The following is a 15990-nucleotide window of genomic DNA, read 5'->3' on the forward strand; positions in this document are numbered from 1 at the left end:
GCACAGGACGGATGCGAGGCGAGGCGATGCACTGCGCTGCGCTGCGCTGCACTGCGATGCGATGTCATGTAATGCGCTGCGCTGCGCGTGCCACCGACAGCTGCCCGCTGCCCGCTGCAGCCCTGCGCTGCGTCCTGGTTCAATCCGCCGTCTCAACTGCCTTGGACTGATTCGGCCTACTCTCCCTTCGACCACTCTCCCGCTCCATGGGCCAAGCTCCCGCTACCTCTTCCTCCTCGCGGCCTTGGCCCCGCCCCTCGCCGCCTTGATCCCTACAACCTCGACCTTTATCGTCACATCACGTCATGCCGTGACCTTCGCTTCTTGATACTCGCTCTGATTGTTGAGGCTCGGGGCCACTATCGTCGAGAAGCAACATACATTGATTCGAAGCCCATTCCATCCCATCCCATCCCATCCCATCCAATGCAGCTGCCGACAAAACTCCCTCCATCTCGCCACTAACCTTGTGGCGGCCGTGTCGAACTTTGTCATGCACATGTCAAGACAACTCCCATGTCCCACACCTATGTCTTGCCGCCGAGTCAGTCTCGAAACCTGACGCAAACGCCCTCGTCGCTGCCAGCAAAATCCCAACTCAGCCACACACTGCCTTTGAAAACACCTCCATGCAAACTCTCGACCTTTTTGTCCACCATCAGGTGAGCGAGCCTGTAGGACGACGACCCCACGTGTTGTTCGAGTGGTGGTTGCTTGCCTTGCGGTAGCTGTTGCTGCTGGGACCCCAGCCGCCGCGGCTCGGATTGTGGCCGTGTTCACCTCCATGCTCTGCTCCCTGTCCGCGCCCGTGGCCTGGGCCAGTGTTGGATCCCTTGCGACGATAAAACTCATTGTTCTCGCGTCGCGCTCCGTTGCCACGCCCACGGCTGCGATTGTAGTTGTTGTATGGCTTGCGGCCCTGCTTGCCGTGACCATCCACCGTGACTTGCTTCGTCTCTTTCTGACCGGGCAGGCGGACGTTGATGACGGGCTTGTCTCCCTTCCGCTCGGCTTCAAACAGGCTGCTGTAGTTGGGATCGCCAGTGCAGACGTCCGAGTGGCTGAGAGTCGGGCTGCTGCGCTCTGGACTTGAAGCAGGGTGAAGGCCGGCATTCATGTGGGGCTCCTTCGGGAGCTGGACGGTCGGGGTTGAAAATGCTTCGGGAACGCTCATGATTTCCTCAAAGGCCTCCTTGGTGACTGGCGTCGTCGGTTGCGAAGCCACGATCTTGTTGGTATGGGCAGGCTGGTTGGGGAGAGAAACGGTGGCACCAGAAGGCTGGCTGATGTGGTCAAAGGGAGCCTTGCTCGCCGATGACACGGCAAGCGAAGTCGGCACGGGCTTGGGCGGCGACGAACCAGTTGAAGGACGGTCCAAAAGGCTGTTAATCCGCTCCTGCCAACCAGGCTGCGTGACAATGGGTTGAGATCCGAAGCGGAAGCCCTGGGGCCTGGAGCCCGGCATCTGAGCTGGCATCTGAACCGCCGGCTGGTTCGCGGCGGGCGGCAGCTTGACCTTGATCTTCTGCGGCAACTTGACGGTTGGGCGGTGGATGTTGCCACCATAGACGGGGTGGTCACACGTCTCGGGGGGCGGCGGCGCATCAAAGTCGATGCGCATGCGCTTGTTGTTGTTGACGGCGAGCCTGTTGCCCGGCATTTCTGGAGTATTGCCATCGCGAGGGACATGCGCAATGCCGCCAAGCTGGATGTCTTGTTGATCAAAGGCGCGCGGGAAGAAACGCGACGGCCGGCCGGTCTGATTGTTTGACGCATTGTTGGGCGATGAGTGCGCCTTCTCTGAGCCGATGGGTCGCAAAGCGGGCGTCTCGTCCACGGCGGGCTTCATATGAGGCTCGCTAAAGGCGACAGATGCGGCGGTCTGAGGCTTTGGGGTGTCGATGGCGGTGTTGGGCTCAGCAATGACGGCACCCGATTCGTCTCTCAATGGCGCAGGATCGTGCTCGCGCATTGTGGTCGTCTTGGAGATTGGGCGACGCACGCGGTTCAAGCTGGGCTCCACCTTGATGAAGACTTCCTTGTACGGGGCCAATGGCTGGCCGCGAGCTGCGATGCGAGCTTGCATGTTGGCATGGGATTGTTCGCGGTCGCCAGCCTGGACGGCGGCAACGAAGTCGGCACCACTGAACAGACGAGGCTTGGGAGGCTGGCCCGACGGCGCAGTCGGCGCAGTAGGAGGCGGCATGGCTGAGGTTTGGGTGAGAGGCGGTTGTTGCAAGCGATCGTCCGAGGGCATGCCAAAGGGTGCAGGTGGTGGAGGTGGTAAAGGATGGTGTTGGTCGGCTGCAAGATCATTGCTATGTGCGAACGAGGTGCCGCCCGCGCCCGCGCCCACAACCTTGGACGACGACGAAGAGGAAGGAGCGGGCGGAGCAATGGGCCCGGGCGCCGACGGCGAGCCATCTGGCTGAGATTGCTGCGTGTGGCCAAACGTGCCATTGCCAATGCCTCTTTCCCGGTTCGGAGGGCCCCAGACGTTCATACCGCCCTGTCTGCTCATGCTCGCGCCCCACGCCTGCGATGCCCTCCACCCAGGCGCCTCGCGCTCAAGCGGCGCCAGCGAGAGCGGTGCCTTTTGCGACAGGAACCGGTCGTCTTTGATTTCCGACGCGGGCAGCTTGACCGGCGAGCTCTGTCTGAGCTCTGGTGACCGTCCGTCACGCCTGGCATCTGACGGTCTGAGGTGAGGTGCTTGCTCGCTGATGCTGGCCGTAGACCTCTTGATCGAGTGCGGCTGGTGCACCTTCATCATTCCGTACTGGGCCACCTCGCCTTCGCTCGTTGGAATCGGCGGCTTTGGCGGCGGCGAGTGCAAGGCCGCCGGCTTCTGCGCCGGGCTCAGCTCACTTGCCGTCGCCGTTGGGCTCTTGGACTTTTCGTCCTTTGACGGCGGAGGTCCAAGAGCTTCGAGCTTGCGGCGAAGACGCTCCTTGCGCGCTGCTTCCTCCCGTGCCTCTTCCTCTTGGCGCTTCTGCTTTTCTGCCTTGGCCCGCTCAATCTTTTCGCGCATCATCTGCTCTTGGATCTTGACGGCATCGTATGCAGACGAGGCCCCGTTGACTGCCTCTGTCGTGGCGGGCGATGCAGTAGCACTGTGAGGCGACGCCAGCTGTGCCTGACCCGCAACAGGTGATGAGCGCTGCGTCCACGACTCTTGATTGGACGTTGCAGGCGAGAGCCCGCGGTCTCCAAACGACGCACGTGGGGGATGTCCAGCTTTGCCAGGGACCGGTGGGGGAGGCATGTCCGTCGTCGAATGAGAGCCGCGCCTATCACGAACAGGCTCGGGCACCCTGCTAAACGAAGGCCGCCGTCCACCGCTGACATTTGAAGACGTCCTGCGACGGGACCACGGCTCCTCGACACTTGAGCGCGACGTCTGGAATGCCGCCGATGGCTCAGCAGGTCCGCCATGCGAAGGGCGCTGCAGGACTGATGGTTGTCGGAAGCTGGAATCGGTTCGAGATCCCCGCCTCAAGTCCCTGACCGGCTCGTACTTGCCAGACTGCGAGTTGAATAGCTCGCGAGGCCCGCGGTCATCCCTCATTGATCTGTTAAAGTCGTCCGCAGCAATTTCCTTGGTTGCCACAGGTACCGGGGGGAGCGCGTCGAATCCATGCGGATCTCTCTGGCCAAAACGAGCTTGAACTGGGGCTTGCGGCAGAGGATTGATGATGACGGGAGATACTCTGTCAATGGGCGGAAGTGGTGCCCAGGGCGATTTCGCCGGGGCGGCGGGCGACTTGGCCACGAGCGTTGGTTTTTCTTGTTGTCCCCTGAGTCCCGAAGAGCCTTGTCTCGATTGCGAGGCAGAGAGATGAGCTCCCGGTTTTAAAATGGTCTTGTTCCCTAGCGATGTAGGTCCTGTTGACGCTGGTCTCGACGATGGCTGCTCCACTGGCTTGACATCTTCCAAAGGCTTCTCCTCCTTCTTTTCCTCTGGCTTCTTTGGTTCGTCTCCCGGAGCAGCATTATCTGCGGGCTTGACGGTCGATTTGGTTCCGTCCATCCATTCCACGGTCTCGGGGGCCCAGTCTTCCTCGTCGTCCTCAATGTCGGCCCACTTGGATTCCTTGGCATCTTCGTCCGCCTGTAGCCTCGTGGCCATGTGTATACCGAATTGCTGTTTGAGTTCCTCATCTGTAAACTGCTTAGGCTGGGGAGGAGGCGTTGCTGTCGCAAGGTTAGTCGAATCCATAATCTAGCAAGGAACTCGAGTTTATTACGTCTATTCTTGTTCCATACTGTAGCCGGGTCCGGTCCAGCGCCAGATCCATTAAGCTTTCCCAGCCCCGAGCGAGTCAATGAGCTTCCAACTCCACTGCCCGATTTCGCCACCAAGCGAGGTTTTGCGGTAGGCTGAGCCGGACTAATGGACGGGCTCGTCGAGACTGCGGCGCAAGTCAGCCATCTGATTTCCAGCAAACCGTATCACGAAATTACCTTTTTCTCCAACCTTGGTCGGCGCGGATACGGCAGTCTTGGCCAAAAAGTTTTTGGTCACCGAGACGGACTTGAACGAAGTGGGCTTCTTCGGTTTTGTACCGTCCTTTCCAGCGCGGCTTGTGTCTGTGTCTGAACCTCCGCTGGTATCCGCCGCCAGATGCTGCGCGGCCGGGTCTTCTGCAGAGAGGCCGGATCCGTTCAGCATGGCTTCTTTGGACTTGTCGACCGGCTCGTCTCTGGCCTTGGGCTGCTCGGATCCTTCGGTGGCGAGCTGGGGTCGAGTTAGTGCAGGTCGCGTGCGTTTGGCACAAACAACGTACAGCAGCAGGCTTGGGCTCGTCTTTCGAGGTCGTCTCAGGAGCGCCGGGCTTGTCTCGGGGCGCGTCATCTGTGGAAAAAGTCGAGTTTGAGGGGGCAGAGGAATCTTGCGAGGGGTTGTTGGTCGTGGTGGTATCCGGAGCCGCGCCGGCGGACGATTCGTTGGTAGCTGTCGCATTAACGCCGATGGGCGAGGAATCACCCATCGACTGTGCTGCATTTACCACATCGTGGGTGATCTGCTCTGCCATAACAAGTTGCGAAACTGTGTAGGCAGTAGAGTTGGAGTCAGAGCTGGTGTTGTCTTTGTCTGCTTGGCGTGATGATGCAAAGGTGGTCGCCGTGGCGTCCGCGGTCGAGGGACCGGGGCCGCGTGCGCCTGAACAAGAAGAAGCCGTCATATATACCTGCTATCAAGTCTTGGTAGTCGCCACGGGTACACGGTAGGAGCTTCCGCAGAAGCCTTGTCGGTTCGCAGGGTGGAGCTCTGGGCGGGCTGGAGCTTTGGGCGTTGTTGTCAGTCAACGACGCAGCTGAGGAGCGCTCGTGAGGTGCGCGAGGTGAAGAATTCGCGGACGGAGCCTGGAGGGGGAGAAGCTCGGGGCGTGGGGCGTCGAGGGGCGTGGGAGATGCGCCGAGGGTACGAGGACGTGGAATGGTGTTGAAGGGGTCGCAACTGGAGAGCGTAGCCTCTTCGGCCGTCTTGGCACCAGCAAGTGATCACGGAGCCTGTGTCATCCATCCGCAGCCTTACGGCGGTCACGGCAGCCAAGCAAAAAACTCGGGGGATCTGAGCTCCACGCCGCCAATTCCAGTCACCCTCGCAGTTGCTATCATTTGTTGTTGCTGTCGAGCGGTGGTTGTCGTCAAGCGCTTGATCGGGCTCCCACCGCATCTTCAGTCTCCGCAGGCGGCACATTGCTACCGTCCACTTCAGCGCGTCGACAAGGTCACTTCCCTGCAGTCTTCACATGGCCCGATCAACAAACAATAAACTGCATCCCGCCCGCCTTCGATTCACGTCTGCTTTGGACACTTCACTTTCTTCACCGCATAGAGTCGCGTCGTTGAGGAGTATTTACATTCCCGCTCTATTCGCCCCTCCTCTTGCGGCGCCTTGGAATAAAACCCTCAAGCCTGCCGCATCTAGTGGGCGTTGTTCTTGTGGTGGCCTGCGTCGACGTGTTAGATCAAGTCTCAAAGCCCACCGCTCGCGCCGAGGTGCATGCACTTACGCAGGTGGAAGTAGTAGTTCTGCGCGTAGCCAAGGAGAAGGAGACCGCCGATGAGGTGGATGAGCGCTGTCAAATGTCAACTCTTGCCCGCGTCCTTCTTTTGCAACTGGACCCTTACGCTTGGCCGTGGGGTTCTTTCCAAAGTGCTTGGCCTGGTACCTCTCAATGAGGCCTTTGGGCTGCGGTGCCGGAGCGGGGCCACGGGGCAGCTTCTCGTAGAAGCTCACGACGCGCGACATGCGGGCAGCATCCTGAGCGCCTCCGATGGCCTTTTGATCGTTAGCCACTGCCCATTCCCGTCTTTTCGTGGTCCGTCTCCGCATGATGGCTTTGCAATTCTCCAGTTTCCCGGCTTCCGAGTTCGGACGTGCTACGACGGCAGATTTGAAGCTTCATTCCGACACGAAATGTGGTACTCACATTGGGGGAGGCAATCTGCGGTCGAGGTCAGCTTCGAAGCTCTGAATCCAGGGCATCCGGGACTCGTACCTTGGGAGGGATGAGGGTCGAGAGACCGCGCTTGGTAATGTAGCTCATCTCGGCGGGTCTGCGGCCGGTCAGCCATCATCCGGGCATTGCTGCAGCAGCAATCGCGAGTCCAGGGAACGTACAATGACTGAGAGGGGAGATGGTTGGGGTCCTGGAGGGCTATAGTCACGGCAAAAGAGGGCACCGGCGAGGTTGAACGAAGACCAGACGGCGCTAACGGCGCCAAGACGCCCTGTCGGCCCTAGTGCCCCGACGACATCACCACCACTCCACGCTCTCTCCGCAGTCGACATCTCTCCGCAATCCAATTGCACCCCTCACGCCACCATGCAGCGCACATTGAATGCCCGGCTGCTTGCTGCAGCTTCTCGCCCTGTCGCCAGACAATCTTGTCTGCCTGCCCGCCGCTTCTACGCCGACAAGGCCGCCTCGACGGAACCCACTCCCACCAGCAGCCCATCCGACCATCCATCCGGCCACGGCGATCAGACGCTCAAGGGCATGCGCGTCCGCGACGAAGGCCCCGGCATCCCCAGCACCCCAGACTACCACGTCGCGACCGACTACCGCACCTCGTGAGCAGAGCCACCGCCAATGGGGGAGAAGTTGGCGCACATCGAGGACGTTCAATGTTGATGGATGGTCCAGGAACTTTTCCCCGATCCCCAAGCGCGTCGTCGACGGCAGCGAGCCGGGCGACGTGGTGCCCGCCGCCGTGCTGTCGGGCGCCCCTACAGACCTCCAGGCCCGGACCGTCCGGTACGCAAGCTTGCCGTTCCGTTCTCTCCTGCACCTCACGCACCTCACGTCCCCTCCCCTCCCTTCCCACCCGCATGTAGACGACGTGTGCAAGGCAAGTAGGCTAACCCGGCATCAAGAATCTACCGCCCGGCCAAGTCAGCCATGCAGTCCGGCGACTGGCACGCGCACCACTGGCTGATGGACTGGGACCCGCTGCCCAAGGGCCACCGGTGGGAGAACCCGCTCATGGGCTGGCAGTCGAGCGCCGACTTCATGCAGGGCGAGCGCATCCAGTTCAAGACCAAAGAAGACGCCGTCGCCTTCGCCGAGAAGCAGGGCTACGAGTACTTCGTCCAGGAGCCCAACGAGCGCCGCTTTGTCCCCAAGGCCTACGCCAACAACTTCGTCCACAGCCCAAAGAAGCTGAAGGTTATTCGCACAAAGTGATGGGTGACGCTGAAAAGAGCTGAGCTGAGCTGAGCTGACGACCCCGATTGCTTTTTTGACTGTCGTTGTGGAGAGGGTGAAGAGCGTGATTGCATTTCCTTTTTTTCTCTTTTGACTATTGAAGATCGACTATTGAAGATTGGTCTCCAACCAACCCCAAAACCTTGTGATTTCCTTGAGACCCAAAGAGCGGGATCGAATCTGTTTCGTTCAAACCATTGAAAGCTTCATGTTCGAGTGTACGTGTACATCAACCCAAGCTTAGACTTAGAAAGCAAAGTTCCCGCTTCTCATTTCCACCAACTTCTCCATCGTCATCACTTTTAAACTGCCATGAGTCTGATGTAGACATAGCCGCGAGGTTCAAATCGTCAATCGAGCACTGGGACAGACAATGAAGTCGGAAAGGGCCTCATGATGCTTTATTCTCTCTATAAGCGTCGATGTCTGCGTCTGCAAAGCTTGCTAGGTGGAATGCACGACTTCTGTGTCCTCGCGTACAATCCGATCCACGCACGTCAATGCTTCTCACAATCCCTCCGCACATCTGTCAGTCGCCGCCTTACCTGACAGTGGCGCCCTTCAAGCTCTTGACCGAGCAGACGCCATCCTTCGTCTTCAGCAGACCAACGCCGCTCTTCTTCGCCTCGCCCTCGCCCGCCAGCTGCGGCACATCGCCGACCTCGAACCCAACAGCCAAGTCCTCAGTCGTCGTAAAGCCCGGCTGCAGCGTCTCCCAGACCTTCTTCTTGGGGTTGAGGACGGGCTCGGGGTCGCCCAGCCAGCCGTCGAAGAAGACGCGCTCGCCGGCGGCCGACGCGGGCGGCGGGTTGACGAGCTCGACGGGGCCCTTGTGGCCGTCGCCCTCCTCGCGCGGCGACGCCGCCAGCACCATGGCGCACGACTTGATGCCGCGCATGGTGACGGGCTTGAGGTTGCAGACGGCGACGATCTTGCGGCCCTGCATTTCCTCGAGCGGCACCAGCCCGTTGAGCCCCGAGCACACGGTGCGCACGACCTGGCCGTCGTGCTCGTGCGTGTTGTCCGTGCCGGGCGCGTCGCCGACGGCGATGGTCGACACGTACAGCGAGTCGGCGTTGGGGTGGCGCTCTGCCTTCAGGATGTGGCCGACGCGCAGGTCGATCAGGGCCGGCGAGAGCGGCTTTTCGGCTGGTTTGGCTGGTTGCTGCTTCGGCTGCTTGGGCTTCTTCTCCTTCTTTTGCTCCTTGGTCGCGCCGCCAGCCGCCGCCTCGGCAGTGTTGTTGTTGTCAGCCTTCTTCTCCTTCTTGCTCTTTTTGCCCGCCGCGTCCTCTCCAGCAACAGCAACACCAGCAGCCGGAGCGCCAGTCTGGCCCTTGGCCGCGGCCGCGGCAGCCTCCTTCTCCTTCTTCTTGCGCTCCTTCTCGGCCTTGGCGTCAATGGGCTTGATGGCAAACTTGACGTCGTCAGCATCGACGGGCACCTTGTCGGCCGCGTCGACCTTGAGCCCAAAGACGGGCGCGTTCTGCACAAAGTCGACGAAGCGCACAATGTGGTGGTAGCCCTGCTCGCCGGTGCGCTCCTCGCTGCTCCACTTGGCCACGACCGGCGCCAGCTTGACGTACAGCGCCACGTCGGCGACCGACGGCTTCGCTCCCAGCACCGTCGTCCGCGACGACAGATGCGTGTTCAGTGCCGACAGCCGCTCTGCTTGCTTGGCCGCGTCTTCGCCGCCGTTGCCAATGTGGGACGCTGTGATCTGCCATTGGACGATTTCGGCCTTCTCCGCCTCCGTGTAGATTGTATTTTTGAAAATGGCCGTCGAGAGCTTGACGGCGTCGGCGTCGGCGGCAGCGCCAGAGTCGGGGTACGAGCGCTGGAGCAGCGAGATGACGGCATCGTCAAAGGTCGTAGCGGTGGCCATGGTGCGGGTTGAGAGGGACGGGAGCACGAGACGTAGAGGTGTAGAGACGGGTCTGGATCCGCGAGGTCGAATTGATGCTCGTGTGGGTAGGTGGAGATTCAATGCGGTGTTGCGAGCGTGCTTGAGTGGTGCTATGCTGAGGTTGCGGAGGCGGGGCAGCAAATTCTTGGTGGGCTGCATCGTGGAGGTGAGTCAAAGCGAGCGAAGCAGGTCCGAAGCATCCAAGCGTACATCACCGCGACGTCCACGTAAAACACTCCATCATTGCATGCAGCGTCCATGGACGCGATTCTATTTGGTATTTTGTCTACTTGATTCCGTTTACATTGCGCAAACCCTTTTGCAGCATCTTAATTCCCCTAACGCTCGTATGCCAAATAAAAGCTTACGCTTCGAGGTATAATGGCGCGTGGAGCTTTGTCAAATAATGGTTGAACAAAAGAAAATTCATAACATCCCACGTAGAGCAAGGTCAACTCGGCCCGCAACTTTAGTTTTTCGATGCCTTGAGCGCCTCGACAAACTCCTTTGGCGGGGCCTGGTTGTAGCCCTCAGGGTTGTTCTCGGTCCACTTCCACAGGTCGTTGCAGGCGTCCTCGAGCGTCAGCTCCGTCTTCCAGCCCAGCTCCTTGTTTGCCAAGGTAGGGTTGGCAGTCAGGTCCAAAACGTCACCCGGACGCCTCTCGACCACCTGGTAAGCAAGGTCGCGGCCAACGGTGCTGCTAAACGCCTTGGCCATGTCGAAGACGGTGGAGCCCTTGCCAGTGCCCAGGTTCCACGCCTTGACGCCAGGGTTGTGCTCACGGAGGTAGTTGAGGGCAACGAGGTGGCCCTTGGCCAGGTCCAGAACGTGAATGTAGTCGCGGATGGCCGTGCCGTCCTTTGAGGCGTAGTCTAAAAGGTGTCAGCACGTCAATGCAAGGGGCCCGTTCCACTTCTGGACACTTACCATCTCCGAACACGAGAAGCTTCTCACGCTTGCCAATCGCGACCTGCGCGAGCAAGGGGAGCAGGTTGTACGGCACACCCAAGGGGTTCTCGCCCATGAGACCACTGGGGTGAGCACCGGCCGGGTTGAAGTACCTCAGAAGCGCGCCGTTGAACTTGTCGGGCGACTGGCCAGCCTTCTTGGCCTTGTTGCGCTCCGCGTGGATGTGGTCGGTGATCATGGCCTCGACGGTCGACTTTGTGCGGCCGTAGGTGTTGGTAGGGCCAATTGGGCAGTGCTCGGGAATGGGGATCATGTTGGGGAACCTGGTGGCATCGCCGTAGACGGTGGCCGAGGAGGAGAAGACGACGTTGGTCACATCGTTCTTTTGCATGGAGCGGAGTAGATTCAAGCTGCCCTGAACGTTGACGCGGTAGTACTCGAGGGGAATCTCGGCCGATTCGCCGACAGCCTGGGTGGTGGGAATCAGCAATGGTCGACAGACGGCGATTTTGCGCCAACATACCTTGAGGGCAGCAAAGTGAATGACATTGTCAATGTCGGGGTGCTCGGCAAAGATTTTGTCGAGGACAGCCTCGTCGGTGATGTCGCCCTTGTAAAAGATGGGGCGCTTGCCGGTGATGAGCTCGATGCGATTGACGACTTCTTCGGACGAGTTGTAGAGGTTGTCGACGATGACGACCTTGTAGTCGGCCTCGAGCAGGGCGAGAGTGGTGAAGGAGCCGATGTAGCCAGTACCACTGGAAGGCGGCGTCAGAAAGGCAACGTGGAATGCAACGAAGCAACCTAATGCGGCGCGCAGTCGGATGAATGGATCGGCGGAGACTTACCCGGTGACGAGGACAGAGCCGACAGGCATGATGGAGGTGGTGTGAATGGGGATGGAGGAGAGAGCGACGTGGAAGGAGAGCAAAGCAATTGATGCAGTGGTGGATGATGGGGGCAGCTGGGGGAATATATTTGGAGGGACAGCGGTGGTGCATGTGGTGGAGGCAAGGTCATGGAAATGAGGGGAGGGCGGCGCACAGAGCAGGGCTGGCCCTAGGACGACGGTAGGTGAGGATCACAATGGAGACGAGATGGAGGCCACGAACGGGCACGTTTCACGCAACGACACTCGTCGCCAGTGGCGCAGGTACCGCTCAACGCCCTGGAGAGCCAGTCCCAGAATTCGACTCTTGGACGCTGCGCTGCTGACGACAGCGAATTGACGGTTGACGCCAACCCGGACCACTTGACGGAGCGAGGGGCACTCCTGGCGCTACAGGTAGCAAGGCATCAAGGCTACAAGGCTACAAGGCTACAAGGCAGCAAGGCATCAATACCCGCTGCACGCTCCACCTGCACCCTCACGCGTCGACGCGACCTGGACGGGACTCGACTCGACCTCATCAACACCACGGAACAAATACATCCGCATCCCCGCCGCATCACGCTTCCCGTACCCTCCGCTTCCGCAACCGGTTGTTCGATGCTCGCGTCTTCTCTGTCCATGTCCGGACCATGCTGCTTCCATTGACCTGCTCCTTTGTTCGCTGGAAATGTCAACGAAGCTGCTACTCGCGCTGTCCATTGTTCACCCTCCCAATTCCTTGACCGATCCTTTCACCTCAACACATGGCCGCTGCTGTGCACTTGTTCGCCGCTCTGAGTACGTCTTCACTTTGCTTGATTTCCCTTTTCGGCCATTCTTCGCACCATTCGCCCGCCTTTTCACTTTGCTGCTTTCACAACCCTTTTTCGTCTCTTCACTTTTTTTTTTTTCTTTTCTTTCATTGTGAAGGCTGCTTGGCCTCATATCTTCTCTCTCTTCTCAATCCTCTTCCTCTCCAGATCCCTCTTCCTTCTTCCTCTCCAGACCTCTCCCTCTCGCTCTCCTCTCCAAACCTCATCCTCTCCCGACCTCATCTTCGCCAATCTCCCACTCCTGCCCCAATCCTTGTCTTCCTCTCCAGTCTCCCATCCATCTCCTCTCGCAAACCTCACCCTCACCTCCAATCTCTCACCGCCCGCCTCTACTCTCTCAACGCCTCACCATGTCTGGTCTGTGCTTTCTTCCCTCTCCGCATTACACCACCACTGACATGAGTGGGAATTCCAGACACTCCCGGACCCCACAACAGACGTGGCCGTCGGACCACGCCAGTCCCCGTCACTGGCCCCTCCAGGTCCACGCGCTCGACGGGACAGACTCCTGTTCCTGGCATGGACGTTGACCCCATGTCGCGAAGGCGCTCCAGGTCCAACTCACTTGTTCCCAATGCTGGAAACCTTGGCCACTTGACCAACCAGCCTACCAACCTCTCGACCGCGTACGGTGGCTCTCATGCCGTTTCTGCCGGTCTCCCAGTCATCAACCAGACCCCCACTGCCGGCACCACAAGCTTTGAATATAGCTTTCAGCCCGGCGAAGCAGCTACTGCCGGAAGAGGTAGAGGTATGGGCAGAAGCACGCCCGCCCCCAGCGGCCGTGGTCGCGGCAGCAGCCATCTAAGCCCCATCGACGAGGCTTCGCACCAAAGCAGCGTCGTCTACTCGCCAGCCCACGGCTCTGGTCGAGGTCGCCACTCTTCTTCCCGAGGCGCCCCTTCTGTCAGCGGCCGTGACGTCCCAATCCCCTCAATCGAGGATCGAGACGCTGCAACTTTCCGGGACGAGACGGCTGGCCAAATCACGACAAACCAGTCGAATCGCCCAAGAGATGTGTCCCCTGCCGAATCGGTCCACTCGAACGCAACTCGCTCAGTCTGGGGTAGATTGAAGAGATGGAGTCCGCATGTGGTCAACGCCAGCGCCGTCTTTGTTGCAATTGCCCTTTACGCGTTCATCCTCGCCATCATCGTCGACATGATGTTCTTCGCGCGCATGCTGCCCCATACCTATTGCCGCCACCGCATTGGTCAAATCGGCGTCTTGTTCGATGATTCGGATCTTGGACAGCATCTCCTCACCAACCAGCAAGACCTGCTCAAGAAATACAACGACCAACATGTGCATATCCAGTGGTTCAACGGCAACATTAATCATATCAACACCGCCCACCAACAATTCAGGACCGATATTGAAAAGCAAATCAATTCGCTCAAACTGGAAATGCCAGAAACGTTGGTCCTCCCCGGTCTTGATGGATACGGACAAGCTATGGTCCCAGAATCATTCTGGACTGCGGCGCGCGCATTCCTCACTGTTGCAGGTGGAGATTCTCCCGATGGCTTGGAGTTCTGGCAACACTTCAAGGCTACGAATGCGGCTCGCCTTGAGGCGTTTCTCTCAACCGACGATGACTCGCTTCTCAAAAAGGCCGTCCAAAACGACATTTTGGTTGACAAGGAAACCGTCATCGACCTCATCAAAAATCGAATCAGTCAACTCGAACTTACCCTGCCACACATTGCCGGCTCGAATCTGACCTACGCCATTGATCAGATCGTCGTTGCGAACTTGAGGGAGACTCTTACGACCGTCAATTTCTTCTCTCGTGGTATGGGTGCGGTGATTATTCCTGAGTTGACCTCGCCAACCCTCGGGTCGGCAAAACGGTACTTCGACGCCAGACTTCAGGGACTGAAATCCCTATGGATTCCCAGCGAACAGGAAAGAGAACGGGTTGGCGTCAACACTCCAGGCCAAGCTCTTCAGAGCTGGCAAGAGGAGAGCGACTGCTGGTGTGCCGCCAAATCTGGCACTGGAAAAGGCCAGGCCCAGCTTGCCGTCAGGATGCTGCACCGAGTCTACCCAACCAAGATGGTCGTTGAACACATTCCCCGAGGCGCGACCCTCGATATCACCACGGCGCCGCAGCGCATCGAGCTTTGGTTTAGCGTCGAGAACAAGAGCGAGCGCAACAAATTGGAAAAGGCGGTCAATGCCATGGTCAAGGCTCGCCGTACCTCATTTGACACGGACAAGCCGAGTGGCGCTTGGGACAGACCCGACTCGACCTACGTGTTTGTCGGCTCCTTCGACTACGACATCACCGCGCCCAACCACGTCCAGGTGCTCGAGCCGCTCGTCTCGCTCGCCAACCTCAAAATCCCCGTCGAAGACGCCATCGTTCGCGTCGCCAGCAACCACGGCCAACGCTTCACCTGCCTCTACCGCGTGCGCATGCTGGGCGAGCTCGTCGACCGCGTCAACGTGGACCCCGAAAAGAGGTTCCAACCAAAGTAGCCGATTCTGAAGAGGCGGACAGGACAGGCAGGGCGTTCATCAGTTGGTGTTTGGAGGCGTTTGGTTGGGCGGTCGTCTCGCATCGTATTTCTTTGGGCTGAATTGAATTTTTCTTGGGGGACGACTTCGACGACGACGACGCTGCGCTGCTGCCTTGGTCTTTCAAAACGTCACGCTTTTTTCGCCTCCTCCTTCCCGCTACGCTCCGCTACGCTACGTATTTTTCCATCATCGTTGACGGCGCGCAGCATATCATTGTTTTTTGGTTTGGTTGCGGGTGGAATGGCGGAGGGCATTTGGACAAAAGCTCCACTAGATTAATTAGTCGAATTCGAGAGACTCTTCATTCTTAACCTGCAGCACTGCCTACCTACCATCTTTGAGATCGGGGTTCGGTTCTTACGACAGATGTCATCTCATCATCCGTGCCTACGTGACCGACCACCACATACACAACGAAAATAGCATCGACACAGCACCACGCGTCCACACACGCACAGCACCAAAGCAGCTTCCCATCCACCCTCCCTCCAATCTCGCCTCCCCCCTCCCCAACAAGGCGTCCCGCACCACCCGACAACAACACGCCCCAAACCGTCTTCACGCAATCTTCGCGCCTGTCGATCCGCATAGCAGACGCTTGTGCCCGCCCGCCCGCACAGACGGCGATGACGCGCGCGATGGGCAAACTCTAATTTACTCGGGACGAGCAGCGCGCACGAGCGAGCGAGCGAGCGAGGGCTGCACGGGCGGTGCGAGTCGTCATTAAGCGTCTATGCGCGGGTGGTGATCACGCGGCGTTGTTGTTGTTTAGGTCGTGCGTGGGTGCGTGCGTGCGTGGGTTGAGACTTGTTGTTTCTTGTCTGGTTCGTGGACTCGCGCGTCTACATGTGTGTGTGGGACGTCTCAGTCTGAAGGGAACATGTCTGGCTTCACGAATGTGCGAGCGGCGCTGGCTGAAGCGTGCGAGGGGCGTCGACATCAGCGATGTTTCTGTGCTCGTCTACTCATGTAGGTAACCGAGTGCTATCTTGATTCTTTACGCTCATCGCGCGGTTTTGCGTACAAATATTAGAGAGGAAAGGCAGGGCGTTGCTGGCCGTCACATGTGCAAAGAGCTTGCCACGCGGCCAAGCGCTGCGTCAACCGACGCCGTTTCAAACCCGCTGCTACAGGTGCTCGAACCGTGGTTACAAGGCAGGCAGACTTGTTGGTTGGCTTGACGGACTCAAGAGCACATCCGTCAGGGATGGATGGACAGATGGTACGTG

At 59.1% G+C, this 15990-nt stretch overlaps 6 protein-coding genes across 6 annotated transcripts; 2 read left to right on the top strand and 4 right to left on the bottom strand.

The window, feature by feature from the left end:
• Positions 1–658: 658 nt before the first annotated feature.
• Positions 659–5186, bottom strand: J3D65DRAFT_552663 (uncharacterized protein; the record flags this gene model as incomplete). Its single annotated transcript, XM_066797091.1, has 5 exons — positions 659–1624; positions 1838–4194; positions 4248–4412; positions 4465–4738; positions 4788–5186. 5 exons carry the CDS (start codon positions 5184–5186, stop codon positions 659–661), a joined length of 4161 nt encoding a protein of 1386 aa, XP_066655825.1.
• A 341-nt stretch (positions 5187–5527) lies between these two features.
• Positions 5528–6688, bottom strand: J3D65DRAFT_621089 (mitochondrial F1-F0 ATP synthase subunit F of fungi-domain-containing protein). The gene is made up of 6 exons (XM_066799918.1): positions 6632–6688; positions 6510–6567; positions 6441–6455; positions 6139–6289; positions 6021–6086; positions 5528–5957 (listed from the first exon to the last, which is right to left on the bottom strand). The coding sequence occupies exons 2-6, from the start codon at positions 6555–6557 to the stop codon at positions 5932–5934; spliced, it is 306 nt and encodes a 101-aa protein (XP_066655826.1). The 5' UTR covers positions 6558–6567; positions 6632–6688; the 3' UTR covers positions 5528–5931.
• Positions 6689–6783: 95 nt separating this feature from the next.
• On the top strand, positions 6784–8058 carry J3D65DRAFT_621096 (ETC complex I subunit conserved region-domain-containing protein). The gene is made up of 3 exons (XM_066799919.1): positions 6784–7084; positions 7158–7268; positions 7388–8058. The coding sequence occupies exons 1-3, from the start codon at positions 6837–6839 to the stop codon at positions 7695–7697; spliced, it is 669 nt and encodes a 222-aa protein (XP_066655827.1). The 5' UTR covers positions 6784–6836; the 3' UTR covers positions 7698–8058.
• J3D65DRAFT_621098 (uncharacterized protein) lies at positions 7922–9766 on the bottom strand. Its single transcript, XM_066799920.1, has one exon. It carries the CDS (start codon positions 9598–9600, stop codon positions 8260–8262), a length of 1341 nt encoding a protein of 446 aa, XP_066655828.1. The 5' UTR covers positions 9601–9766; the 3' UTR covers positions 7922–8259.
• A 98-nt stretch (positions 9767–9864) lies between these two features.
• On the bottom strand, positions 9865–11731 carry J3D65DRAFT_621099 (UDP-glucose 4-epimerase). The gene is made up of 4 exons (XM_066799921.1): positions 11380–11731; positions 11055–11289; positions 10550–11000; positions 9865–10494 (listed from the first exon to the last, which is right to left on the bottom strand). The coding sequence occupies exons 1-4, from the start codon at positions 11406–11408 to the stop codon at positions 10091–10093; spliced, it is 1119 nt and encodes a 372-aa protein (XP_066655829.1). The 5' UTR covers positions 11409–11731; the 3' UTR covers positions 9865–10090.
• An 890-nt stretch (positions 11732–12621) lies between these two features.
• J3D65DRAFT_316988 (uncharacterized protein) lies at positions 12622–14904 on the top strand. The gene has a single exon (XM_066795314.1). The coding sequence runs from the start codon at positions 12755–12757 to the stop codon at positions 14717–14719; it is 1965 nt and encodes a 654-aa protein (XP_066655830.1). The 5' UTR covers positions 12622–12754; the 3' UTR covers positions 14720–14904.
• The last annotated feature ends 1086 nt before the right edge of the window (positions 14905–15990 follow it).

This window comes from Phyllosticta citribraziliensis (assembly GCF_038025025.1).
Source record: "Phyllosticta citribraziliensis strain CPC 17464 chromosome Unknown J3D65scaffold_5, whole genome shotgun sequence".
Taxonomy (NCBI): Eukaryota; Fungi; Ascomycota; class Dothideomycetes; order Botryosphaeriales; family Phyllostictaceae; genus Phyllosticta; species Phyllosticta citribraziliensis.

What these genes read in the sequence shown, in the direction of transcription:
- J3D65DRAFT_621096 (XM_066799919.1), top strand. Translation starts at nt 6,837, where the DNA reads ATGCAGCGCACATTGAATGCCCGGCTGCTTGCTGCAGCTTCTCGCCCT. An exon ending in GCGACCGACTACCGCACCTC is followed by an intron (nt 7,085 to 7,157) that starts GTGAGCAGAGCC and finishes TGGATGGTCCAG; the next exon opens with GAACTTTTCCCCGATCCCCA. An exon ending in CTCCAGGCCCGGACCGTCCG is followed by an intron (nt 7,269 to 7,387) that starts GTACGCAAGCTT and finishes CCCGGCATCAAG; the next exon opens with AATCTACCGCCCGGCCAAGT.
- J3D65DRAFT_316988 (XM_066795314.1), top strand. Translation starts at nt 12,755, where the DNA reads ATGGACGTTGACCCCATGTCGCGAAGGCGCTCCAGGTCCAACTCACTT.
- J3D65DRAFT_621089 (XM_066799918.1), bottom strand. Translation starts at nt 6,557, where the DNA reads ATGAGCTACATTACCAAGCGCGGTCTCTCGACCCTCATCCCTCCCAAG. An exon ending in AAAGAACCCCACGGCCAAGC is followed by an intron (nt 6,087 to 6,138) that starts GTAAGGGTCCAG and finishes GACATTTGACAG; the next exon opens with CGCTCATCCACCTCATCGGC. An exon ending in GAACTACTACTTCCACCTGC is followed by an intron (nt 5,958 to 6,020) that starts GTAAGTGCATGC and finishes ACGTCGACGCAG; the next exon opens with GCCACCACAAGAACAACGCC.
- J3D65DRAFT_621099 (XM_066799921.1), bottom strand. Translation starts at nt 11,408, where the DNA reads ATGCCTGTCGGCTCTGTCCTCGTCACCGG. An exon ending in GGCTCTGTCCTCGTCACCGG is followed by an intron (nt 11,290 to 11,379) that starts GTAAGTCTCCGC and finishes GCCGCCTTCCAG; the next exon opens with TGGTACTGGCTACATCGGCT. An exon ending in TTCACTTTGCTGCCCTCAAG is followed by an intron (nt 11,001 to 11,054) that starts GTATGTTGGCGC and finishes CCCACCACCCAG; the next exon opens with GCTGTCGGCGAATCGGCCGA.
- J3D65DRAFT_621098 (XM_066799920.1), bottom strand. Translation starts at nt 9,600, where the DNA reads ATGGCCACCGCTACGACCTTTGACGATGCCGTCATCTCGCTGCTCCAG.